Genomic DNA, 12,396 nt, shown 5'->3' with positions numbered 1-12,396 from the left:
GCCTGTCACATCCAGATTCCAACTACGACTACGTTGACCCCTCTTTCTCTGGCCCTTTCTGCGATTTAATGGATTGTGTGACGTTTTACCTTCCACATTTCAAAAGCGCACAGATCTACACCCGCTGTCCTGGTTTCTAAGACATAGTGGAAAGTGGAAAGCTTGGAGCATCTTATGAGTGTTTTCCTTGTTACAAGCATGAGTTTTCTCACTGTGAACACATACTTCTACTTTACAAAAATACTTTGGTTATTTCTATCTTTCTTCTGACTTCGACCTCACATCTCCATAATCTCTTATCATTTATCCTGAATATACAAACCTATCTACTTGCTGCAGTGCTGAACAGCAAGCTTGGGGCAGGAAGCAGCGGACTTGAGCGGGAAGTTACGGAGTCGGGGGGTTGGGGGGGGGGGGGGGGGGGGAAATAGTACCAAAGTGAGGGGCAGTGAGCAGAATGTGGGAATAACAAGCATGAAGCGTGAGGGTGGGCATGGCCAGGAGTGAGAGTCGTGACTGGCAGCGACCAATGTGGTGTGGGAAACAGTGGGTGGGCGAATGGGTGCAAGGGGGAAGAACAGCAAATGCAAAGGGGGAGATGGGGAGTAAGCATGTCCGGGGGGGGGGGGTTGGGGAGTTGGAAATAGCTGCAAGGTGTGGGGAATCATGTGAGGGTATCATGGCAACTTGAGCACAGCAAATGCGAGGAGGGGTAGGTGAGCACAAAGAGGGGAGGTAGAGCAAGAAGGGACAGCGATCGCAAGGGGGGGGCTGGGGGGGAGGGCAAATACATGTGAGGGGCCTGTGGGAAGGAATGTGGCAAGTGGTGAGCGCAAGAGATGCGGTGTGTCTAAGTGTAACCAGGTTATTGTCAGGAGATGCTGCAGCCAATTTGTGCTACAAATCTACAATAAGATAGTGAATGGATAACATAATTTAGCGATGTTGACTCCACTCTCTGACCCCAGAGAGAATCCCTACTCCTTTGAGTGATCTGCAATCTTTTACCTCTACCTAATCAGCCTGGCTTTAAGAGCAAATGCACCGCCATGAAGTTCATTCTCAGTTTGATAAACTTGCGGCTAAGAATATTGCTGAAAGCGAGGAATGGTACAAGTCCAAGCTGGCTGATGTGAGTGATTCCACCTCTCGCAACCATGATGGTTTTTGCAAAGCTAAACAAGAGCATAGTGAATACTGTAGACAAATCCAGACACTGACCTGCAATACTGATACACTTAAGGGAACAAATGAATGTCTTGAGCACCAAATGGAAGAACATTACAACTAATAGAGACATTCTATCCAGATCTCTATGTTGATCACTGTCATTTTTTGTTAGAGGACACTCCTTTCTGTAGGACCTATACAACTGCTCCCCAGCAACCACTCCCACCACCCCAAAACTTTGGGTCAAACGTCAGGTTGGGCGTCAGCAGTATCTGAACATTTTCCAACATCTGTAAAGTAATGGAAGCAGTGAAAATGTAAAGATGTCATGTCACATTTTGCTCTTCCTTGCACTGGCCTGTTTAAGGCCTCCCCTATTGATGTATTGCAATGAAAAAAATAGAGGAACTTAGGGAGCACAGTCATAAAAAAAAACTGCATTTCCTGGATAACCTCTACATTGCAATAGTGGAATTCAACATTATCTCAGCTTTACTTCTCAAAATGAGAACGCATAGAAGTGACACCTGAACCCATGTTCAAGATGGTCAGGGTGGGGGGGAAAAAAAGGATATACTGTCTCTGAACACAGCTTATTATCAGGTTTTGAAATGCCTCAAAAATTTTTAACAACTTAACAGTTGTATAGGTCCTACAGAAAGGAGTGTCCTCCAACAAAAAATGACAGTGACCAACATAGAGATCTGGATAGAATGTCTGCTGCAGAAACAGAATTCCTTGAAGATGATGCTTGAGATTTGCAGAGAGGAATGGAGAGGGACAGAGTTTGGAGGGGTAGAATTCCAGATCAGCTGAAGGCATGCTCACCAACTTAAACCTGGTGTTGTCAGACTTTTTACTGGGCATGCTCACCAACAGGGGTGAAGGAGGCCAAAAATCATAGGCAGATGGAACTGGGAGGGATGCAGAGCCTCAAAATAAGGGGGAGATTTAGGAGTGTGTTGAGAAGGCACTACACCCAATGGGTTGTGAATTTGTGGAATCCATAATCTCCCATCTTCTACAGATTTTGGCTCCCCATCCTATACTGTGGCTCACACCTAGGAACATAGAATATAGAGTTCAGCTTCTAGAACACAACGTTTATTCTGGATATAAATTTTTTTAATGAAATATACAATTTTAATATCTTTATCAACTTACCAAACTCTCCGATTGCGTTCTTCCCTAAGAAATTAAGAGATATAAATTAGTTTTGGATAAATTCAGCTTGTCTGTGTAATGATGCCAGCGGATGTTACTACTGGACAAGTCAGATCCCATTGTGGAACCTGGCTTGATAGATCTTAACTTATAAATGTGGAGGGCGATTACTGAACAGTCACTGATGAACTTTTAACAAAATAATAAAACATTTTTTATACAATACCCCTTCACCCACAACTATACCTTTACAGATTGGTAAGGATAACATAAGTTTTAAAATCTATCTTAAACTCTAATGTTCACAATAAGTACAGTACATGTAAACAAATAGGTAATCTGTGGCCAGACACATTACACTCCAAAACCAAGTGACTGATGCCACTCTAAGCAGCTTCTATGGATTTCTCATCAGTTCCCCTCAGAATTTGTCACACGAGCCAACCGTTCTGACTGCACCTCATCTTTCTCCGAGGCTTTCCACTCTCAACGTTCAAAGTACTCAGTTCAGAATCTTCTCCCAAACAACGCTTTCTCCCGGATATCTTCAACAATGTTTCAATTTCTCCTTCTGACGTCCCTTTTGCCTGATTGCTATGTACATTCAAACGCTGACCTCCATACTCTCCCTCCACACTCCATACTCAGTCGTTCCATCATAGCAGCGCTGTTTCACAGGCCTATAGTAAGGAGTCATCAACCTTTGGCTGTCTCCTCTGATCTTCTGGCTTCTCGCAGGCCCACTTTGTTCCAAGTCTGCTCACTGCAACTTTGTCTTCTGACTTGGAGTCTTTTTCCCTGCTGCTCACTCTTAACTTCACTCAGCAGGTCCTTTTCCCAACTCTTGTTCTTTTCCTTTGACTAGAAGGTCTTAGTGTCTCTTCCTCTGTTCTTTTGGGAAATTTGCTTACTGAAATGTACTCTCCTGTCCAACTCCTCCCAGTACGTGATTCCAACTGAACTAGAACTGCTTTCTTGTTTCTTCCTGTGTCTGTCTCCTGTTGCTAGGCAAGAGCCCAGTTTTCTGCATTAGGAGTCCGAAATCTCATTAAATGTAGGTATACAAACAAAGCTTGGGAGAAACCAAAACTCAGATTCCCCCTTTCTTAACACACAAGTACAGAAATATAATTAAACTTAAAACTAAAACTTTAGCTTATTCCTTTCACTCACAAATACAAATAACTTAACTATCTCTATTTTTTAACATCTGAGATTAAGAACAGAATTTTCTGGACGTACACAACTGGTGTTAATTAGTAATCTTGATCCGAAGATGTCTCAATGGAAGTGGTATAATAAGGCTCTTTCATGGGAGGTATGTCCTTAGGTGATGCTTGACTTGGCAACAGTTGGTTAACATCTTTGCCTGGTGGGCTCATTCACCATTTGTACTGTGTACGAAACAGGTCCTGTCTGAGCAATCACAGTAGCAGGAACCCATTTAGCTCCAATAGCATGATTACGAGTTAGGACCTTTTATCTTGAAGCAAAAATTTTTGGCTTTGGTCTTTGTGCTCTTGCCTCCACTGGATAGTGCTTTTGATCTTGCACAGCTTGTCATGTTTTCATTGGTTTCAGAAGATCAAAACAAGTGTGCGGTTGCTGTCCCATTTTAAGGAATGCCTTAGATGCATTAGTTGTAGCATGTGGCATGTTTTTGTATGTCGTAGAAATGTGCCCAGACACTTCAAATAGAGACTGTTCTTGCGACAATCTTAAAATGTGCTTCCACTGATGGATGGGTGAGATGGTACTGAAGTGATGTGATGAATTTTGTTACTTCTCAAAAAATTCTCTAATTCTTGAGAGACAAACTGAGGTCAATATCCATCACAAGTTTTTTGGGAACGTGTAATGACTGAACATTTCTCTTAGCTTTTGAATTGTACTCTCAGCAGTAATAGGAGGACATCACTGAAACCTCTGGCTATATGGAATGAGCTCCACAATCACCGTGAACGCTGTTCCTCCAAATGGACCAGAAAGATAAACATGGATGCACGACCAAGGGTTTTCTGGCCAATCGCATGGATGAAGGGATGCCAGTTAGGCATATTCCTCACACCCTGACATGAAGAACAACGTATTGCTGATGCACCACTGAAAGTATTCTTTCTGGTTGCATCACAGCTTGGTATGGCTCCTGCTCTGCCCAAGACCACAAGAAACTGTAAAAGATGTGAATGTAGCCCTATCCATCATGCAAATCAGCCTCCCATCCATTGATTCTGTCTACTCTTCCTGCTGCGTCGGCAAAGCAGCCAGCATAATTAAGAACTTCACGCACTCCAGATATTCTCTATTCCACCTTCTTCCGTCGGGAAGAAAATACAAAAGTCTGAGGTCAAGAACAGCTTCTTCCCTGCTGCCATCAGACTTTTGAATGGACCTACCTCACATTAAGTTGATCTTTCTCTATACCCAAGCTATGACTGTAACACTACGTTCTGCACTCTCTCCTTCTCTACAAATGGTATGTTTTGTCTGTATAGCACACAAGAAATAATACTCTTCATTGCATATTAATACAAGTGACAAATAATAAATCAAATCGAATTCTGCCTTTGCTTCACTGGCTTGGTCTAGGCCAGACCACCAAAAGTAGTTCCTGGCAATTTTTTTCATGTCAACAATTCCATGATGCCCTGAATGCAGTTGATCTAACACTGGTTTCCTCAACGTCGGTGGAAATAATAAGTCACATGCCCCAAAACAAGCACCCTGAAACGTCTGATAACTCCATCCTCCTGGAAACATAGGATGAACATCAGGTGAGACTTGGAAATCCAGTGAAGAGTTGCCATGCACCACGAAACAAGTAGATGTTTTCTGAGCAGTATCCACATGGCTGATTGTTAGGGGTAGCCTCAAAAGACTATCCATATTGCTTGCAAGATCGATTTTCAATATTTGCTGTTGTATGTGGGAGAACTCAACATCAATGCCCAATGCTGCATCCTGCTTTCAGCCAAAGCAGGACGATCTGAATGTGGACTAAATATTGGGGCGAATGGTCAGGAGGGTGAATTGTCATCCAAACAGATGCTGATATAACTTCTGGATTCTGAACATGATCCCCAGTGGTGTGTGTAATATTTGGTTCCGTTGGTTGTCTGCTTTATTTAAAGTCTGTGAAGTGAACAATGTGAGTCTCTCCACACAAGAGGGCATTACATGTGAGACAACAGCCCCAACTCCATAAGGCGATGCATCACATGCAAGTTGTAGAGACAGGAGAAGTCAAAGTGTGTCAGTACCTCGGTATTTGTTAGTGCTGCTTTAGCCACCTTGAATGCAGCATCAGTGGTTTCTGTCCATTTCCAGGCTTTATTATGACACAGAAACTCATGCAGGGGTTTCAGCAGTGTTGCCAGCTGAGGAATGAATCTCCTGTAATAGTTTAGCAGCCCTAAGAATGGATGAAGCAGTTGATATTCTGAGGAGCTGGAGTATCCACAATAGCCTCAAATGTTCCACAGAGGGGTGAAAAAAAACTCGAATTTGTCTTTGCAAACCCATAGGCCTTACTCCTCTAACCTTTGTAAGGTGGTATCCAAGCTCTTGAGATGATCCTCATCAGCCTTGCCCTTTACTAAGATGTCATCAAGGTAGCAGTGAACTCTAGGCAAGCCATGTAGGATCTGGTCCATGGCCCTCTGGAGCTGATGTTATTCCAACAGGCAAATGGCAATATTTGTACAGTCCCTGTGTTGCGATGGTAAGAGAGTCTTGTGACTTCTCATCAACGTGGCATAGCTCTATTTTGCTGAATTTCTGTCTACCAAGCAGGACAACAAAAAGATCCTTGTGATGACCCCCACAATCCCCACATGGGGAATCACTACTTAATCTCCCTGTGGGGCTCACTGAGTACGAGTTCCCCTGCAAACAGGTAAAGGCTTACCCAGCTGGAGCTCATTACCTAAGCCTTTTATAAGGCAGGCCCAGGACTGGGCCTGCTGCACTGTAATCCCAGGCAAGGATCAGTGTGTGCTCACCACAGCTGTGGCTTTAATTCATGTTCTGTGAATAAATGATATTCCTTTCCAGTCGGATTTCCTAAGTTATTATAGTCCTCAGTCTGGGGAAGTGGATATTCAGCACACAACACTGGGGTAATGGTAACCTTGAAATCCCCACAGATGCGTACGGAGCTGTATCTCTTGAACAGTGGAAAGATATGTGTTGCTTATTCACTACAGGGGACAGATACATCTTGAGCAGACAATTCAGCTCACCTTTGACTTTGGGTCCTATGGCATAAGGCACTGTTCTGGCTTTCAGAAATTTTATTTGAGAGTCAGTTTTGACATTCCGTTTTATGGTAATTCCCTTCATAAATCCCAAAATTTCCCTTGAAAAGAAACAGCACTGTTTTGCACAACAGCTGTCAGACCAATTTCTTCTGTTGCAATGCTATGTACATCCGCCCAGTTTAACTGGATCTTCTCCAGCTGGGTAGTTGCCTTTCCAGCACAAACAGTGATAGATTAGCAGTCTGTCCATTCAGTTCCACATTAAATTCCATTCAGCCCATCAGAGGTACAGATTCCCCTGTTTTCAAAACATCCTTTTGCTGGTGGAAAATGAAGATGTTTAAGATTTTCCTTATACACAACATCTGGGACCAAGGAAACTGCTTTCCCCTGTATCCAGTTCCATATGTATTAGTTGGCTCATCAGCAGCGGTGTTATCCTGGAGCCCTGCGATCTACCTGCCACTTGACAAGGTGTGGAGGACACCCCTTCTTCGGACTCAGTACCACTCTGGTCCTCATATTGTATGATGAGATTTCGGAAGTGCGTGGTAAAATAGAGCGAACTCAGCATGGTTTTGTCCAGGGGAGGTCATGCCTGAGAAGCCCGTTAGAATTCTTTGTGGAGGTAACAATCAGGTTAAGCAAAGGAGAGCTAGTGGATTTATCTACTTGGATTTCCAGAAGGCCTTTGACAAGGTGCCGCACAGGAGGCAGCTGAGTAAGATAAGAGCATGGATACAGGGTTAGCTGACTGATAGAAGGCAGAGAGAGGGGATAAAAGGGTCCTTTTCAGGATGGCGGCTGGTGACCAGTGTTCTGCAGGGATCACAACTTTTCACTTTATACATCAATGATCGAATTGAGGTCATTGTGCCAAATAGGTGGAGGAACAGTGATGTTGAGGAGGTGGGGAGGCTGCAGAAGGACTTGGACAGCTTAGGAGAGTGTGCAAAGAAAGGACAGATGGAATACAACATGGAAAAGTGTGAGGTTACACACTTTGACAGGAAGAACAGAGGCATAGACTATTTTCTAAATGGGGAGAGAATTCCAACATTGGAAGCGCAAAGTGACTTGGGAATCCTAGTTCAACACTTGCAAGTTGAGTTGGTAGTTAGGAAACCAAATGCAATGTCAGCATTCATTTTGAGAGGACTGGAATACAAAAGCAGGGATGTACTGCTGAGACTTTATAAGGTTCTGATCAGACCACATTTGGAGTATTGTGAGCAGTTTTGGGCCCCATATCGAAGGAAGGTTGCACTGGCCCTGGAGAGGGTCCAGAGGAGGTTCACGAGAATGATCCTGGGAATGAAAGGCTTGATATATGAGGACCATTTGAAAACTCTGGATCTGTACTCAGTGGAGTTCAGAAGGATGAGGGGGGATCTTATTGAAAATTACAGGATATTGAGAGGCCTGGATAGAGTGGACATATGGAAGATGTTTCCATTTGTAGAAGAGACTAAGATCAGAAGGCACAGCCTCAGAGAAAAGGGACAACTTAAGAACAGAGATGAGGAGGAATTTCTTCAGCCAAAAGGTGGTGAATCTATGGAATTTATTGCCACAGAAGGGTGCGAAGGCCAGATGATTGAATGTATTTAAGACAGAAAGAGATAGGTTCTTGATTGGTAAGGGGTTCAAAAGTTATGGTGAAAAGGTGTGTGAATGGGGTTGAGAAATTTATCAGCTATGGTCGAGTGGCAGAGTAGACTCAATTGGCCGAATGGCCTAATTCTTCTCCTGTATCTTATGGTCTTTTGACATGCGGATTCTTTTTGTTCTGCCCAACTGCAGATTTACTTTTCCCTGGTTTGTTCTTTGGATGTGGAGATCCTGTTCTTTGGATTGCTTCTTTAGTGGTTTACATGCAACTCAATATGTCCTTTTCTGCCACATTCAGGGTCTCTGCAACAGCATTCAGATGGATGGTGGCCAGGTTTCTACAATTGTAATATTCCCAGCTGCTTGCTACCAGGAGAACGACAGTGCATTGGGTTGCGTAAGGGGATTTTCTCTACATCTTTCTCCTGAAATATTGTTGGTCTATGGACAAGTGAATTCAGAAACTGCATTTTGAGATGATCTTGCTCCAGTATTTATGATTTTGCATCACAATAACCAGTGGAGGATACTGGGGAATTTCTTTTCCATGTTTGTTCTCACCCTGCCATGGCTATACAGTGAGTTGTCCTCCTTATAGATTCAGTGAGTTGTCCTGTAATAGTTGTTCTTTTTTCTATTCATTCACGGGGCATGAGCGTCACTGGCTGGCCAGTATTTTTGCCCATTTCCAAGATACCCTTGAGAAGATGGTGGTGAGCTGCCAATTGAGTGGCAGTTGAGAGTCAACCACATTGCTGTGTCTCTGATGTCTCATGTAGGAGCCAGACTACATAAGGACGGCAGATTTCCTTCACTGAACGACATTAGTGAACCAGATGGTTTTTTAAAACAATCGATAATTGTTCCATTGTCATCATTAGATTCTTAATTCTGGATTTTGTTTTAAATTGAATTCAAATTTCACCATCCGCCGTGGCAGGATTTGAACCCGGGTCCCCATTAGCTGAGTTGTTGAATGACAGTGTAGCTTGTTAGACCACTACGGAGGACAATAATAGCCAATCATTACATGCACTGAAGTTGCACAGGCCAGTCCAGATCCAGGTGAGAGTTTCCACTTTCCTGAAAGGCCTTAATTAAACAGTCTGCTTTCTTTTGCAGATTTGCAGCACTAGACCCTTTTAAAACTAAAAAAATCTTGAGAACTAGCCAAGTGAGATCTGAATGGGAAACCTTTGTTTCACTATTCCAGTAAAACTCATAGAATTAAGATTGTTTTTGTACCTTAACTGCTGATTGAACTGCAAAATATGCTCAAATTCTTCATTGTGATGGACCATCCTGAATGCACTGCAAAGAATAAAAGACATCATGGTCAGAAGCTGCAGCTTTTTAAAAAAAAAAATTAATTCAAAAATTCTTAAAAATTCACTCGAGATGTTGTCGCTAGTTAGGCCAGCATTTATTGCCCATCCTTAATTGTCCCTGAGAAGGCCAAGTACAGATTAAGAAAAGACTACCCAGACCCTTTAGGCCCATTCTAAACCCAAAAACTCCAGTATGTCAGGGTACAAAGACCAGTGGCAATAGCATGTCCTGCCTCACAGCCCCACTTTAGTACACCCACACTTCAGTGGAGTGACCGCTGTATCTCCTTCATCCTTAGCAGACATGGAAACTTGCACCCAATGTAGCTGCAACTAACAATCTCTACAAATCTGATGCATGTATGAGCCTGTTCCTTGCACATGGATGTGCTTCGAGGAGCTAGTCCACACCCTTCTGCCCAATTTGCACCAATGATGACTTCCCACAAAGATGTGAGGTTATTCACTTTGGAAGCAAAAACAAGGCGGCAGATTATTATCTGAATGGCTGAAAATTAGGAGGGTGAAAAGTTAGTGACATAATGAAAGCAATGGTAAAACACCTTCAATTCATCGTCAACACACAGTGGGCCATCTCATGAGGGGAGAAATGATCAATGAACCAAATTCCAATGATCCAACTGATATAACATGCAATTCTCTCAAACATTCTCTTTTTTGAGCAGAAGAAGCTTTGTTATATAGAAACATAGAAGATGGGAGCTGGAGGTCCTTCGAGTCTGCTCCACCATTCATTACAATCATGGCTGATCATCCAACTCAATAGCTTAATCCTGCTTTCACTCCATAATCTTTTGATTCCATTCTCCCCAAGTGCTAGATCTAGCTTACTCTTGAATAAATTCAATGTTTTGGCATCAACTGTTTCCTGTGGTAATGAATTCCACAGGCTCACCGCTCTTTGGATGAAAAAATGTCTCCTTACCTCTGTTCTAAACGGTCCACCCTAAATTGTCAGACTGTGACTCATGGTTCTGGACTCCTCCACCATTAGGAACACTCTCCTGCATCTACCCTGTCTAGTCGTCTAGTCTTGTTAAAATTTTATATGTCTCTATGAACAATCCTAACCTAGTCAATCTTTCCTCATACATCAGTCCCACCATCCCCGGAATCTGCTTGTCAAACCTTCGCTGCACTCCCTTGAGAGCAAGAACATCCTTCCTCAGAAAAGGAGACCAAAACTGCATACAGTATACTAGACGTGGCCTCACCAAGGCTCTGTATAATTGCAACAACACATCCTTGCTCCTGCACTGGAAACCTCTCGCAATGAAGGCCAACATGCCATTTGCCTTCTTTACCACTTGCTGCACCTGCATGCTTACCTTCTGTGACAAGGACTCCCAGGTCCCACTGAAACAGGATTCTCCTCAGTGTCTCCCTCCTCACTTGGATCCTCTGTGTCTGAACTGCTGAGGAATTGTATTGAAGCCAGATCATCATAGTTACTGCTTTCACTCTCAATCAGACTGATTAGCCTGCTCTTCAGTGCTTTTCTCTCCTTGAGCACTTGCTGCCTGTGATCTCTTACTGCCTCACTCAGGCTCTCACCCCTCCTAATTTACAGTCATTCATGTAGTAATCTACTGCCTTGTTTTTGCTTCCGAAGTGAATAACCTCACATCCAAGTTATACTGCATCTGCCATTGATTTGCCCACTCATCCAACTGTCCAGATCATTCTGAAGGATCTCTGCATCCTCATCACAGTTCACCCTCCCACTCAACTTGACATCATCTGCAAACTTTGAGGTGTTACATTTTGTTCCCTCATCCAAATTATGAATATATATTGTGAATAGCTGGGGTCCCAGGACCAATCCCTGCGGTACCCCACTAGCTACTGCCTGCCAATTTAAAAAGGACCCAATAATTTCTACTCTTTGTTTCCTCTCTGCCAACCAGTTTTCTATCCATCTCAATACACTTCCCCCAATCCCATGCGCTTTAACCTTGCATGATAATCTTTTATGTGGGACTTTGTCGAACGCTTTCTGAAAGTCCAAATATACCACATGAACTGGCTCCCCCTTGTCACATCTTCAAAGAATTCCAGCAGGTTTGTCAAGCATGATTTCCCCTTCATAATCCACGCTGACTCTGTCTGATCCTACCACAGCTTTCTAAATGCTCTGCAATAAATCCTTGATAATAGATTTGAGAATTTTCCCGTTTTCTCTTTACCTCCCTTTTTGAATATTGGAGTGACATTAGCCACCCTCCAATCTGCAGGGACTATTCCAGAGTCTACAGAATCCTGGAAGATGACCACCTCAATGCATCCACTATTTCTAGAGCCACCTCCTTAAGTACTCTGGGATGTAGATTATCAGGCCCTGTGGATTTATCCACCTTCGATCCCATCAAGTTTCTCAGCACCATTTCTCTACTAATATTGATCTCCCTCAATTCTTCCCTCTCACTAAATCTTACACTCTCCAACATTTCTGGTATCTGATTTGTGTCCTCTTGTGAGGACAGAGCCAAAGTATGTATTCAGTTGCTCAGCCATTTCTTTATTCTCTGTTATACATTCCCCCATTTCTGTCTGTTGGGGACCTACATTTGTCTTCACCAACCTCTTCCTCTTCACCTATCTATACAAACTCTTAGTGTCAGTTTTTATGTTCCCTGCATGCCTACTTTCATACTGTATTTTCCCCTTCCTAATCAATCCTTTGGTCCTCCTTTGCTGAATTCTAAACTGTTCCCAATCCTCAGATCTATTACTTTTCTTGGACAATCTGTATGCTTCCTTGAATCATATACTATCTAATTTTGTTGGTAAGTCATGGATTGGCCCTCTTACCCATTTTGCTTTTGTGTCAGGCAGGAATAAAC

At 43.1% G+C, this 12,396-nt stretch overlaps 1 protein-coding gene across 1 annotated transcript in view; it reads right to left on the bottom strand.

The window, feature by feature from the left end:
• Window positions 1–1,333: 1,333 nt before the first annotated feature.
• The window catches only part of LOC145337463 (uncharacterized), a 93,308-nt gene continuing 82,245 nt past the window's right edge, over window positions 1,334–12,396 (bottom strand). The window contains exons 9-11 of the mRNA XM_080182244.1: window positions 9,450–9,515; window positions 2,335–2,358; window positions 1,334–2,231 (exon numbers count right to left, since the gene is read on the bottom strand). Coding sequence (XP_080038370.1) covers window positions 2,192–2,231; window positions 2,335–2,358; window positions 9,450–9,515 — 130 coding nt within the window. The 3' untranslated portion in view covers window positions 1,334–2,191. The remainder of the gene's footprint in view (window positions 2,232–2,334; window positions 2,359–9,449; window positions 9,516–12,396) is intronic.

This window comes from Carcharhinus amblyrhynchos, unplaced genomic scaffold (assembly GCF_965287045.1).
Source record: "Carcharhinus amblyrhynchos unplaced genomic scaffold, sCarAmb.v2.hapA scaffold_49, whole genome shotgun sequence".
NCBI classification, from domain to species: Eukaryota; Metazoa; Chordata; class Chondrichthyes; order Carcharhiniformes; family Carcharhinidae; genus Carcharhinus; species Carcharhinus amblyrhynchos.
Note: the sequence above shows the minus strand (reverse complement) of the source record. Positions and strands in the feature narration are given on the sequence as shown.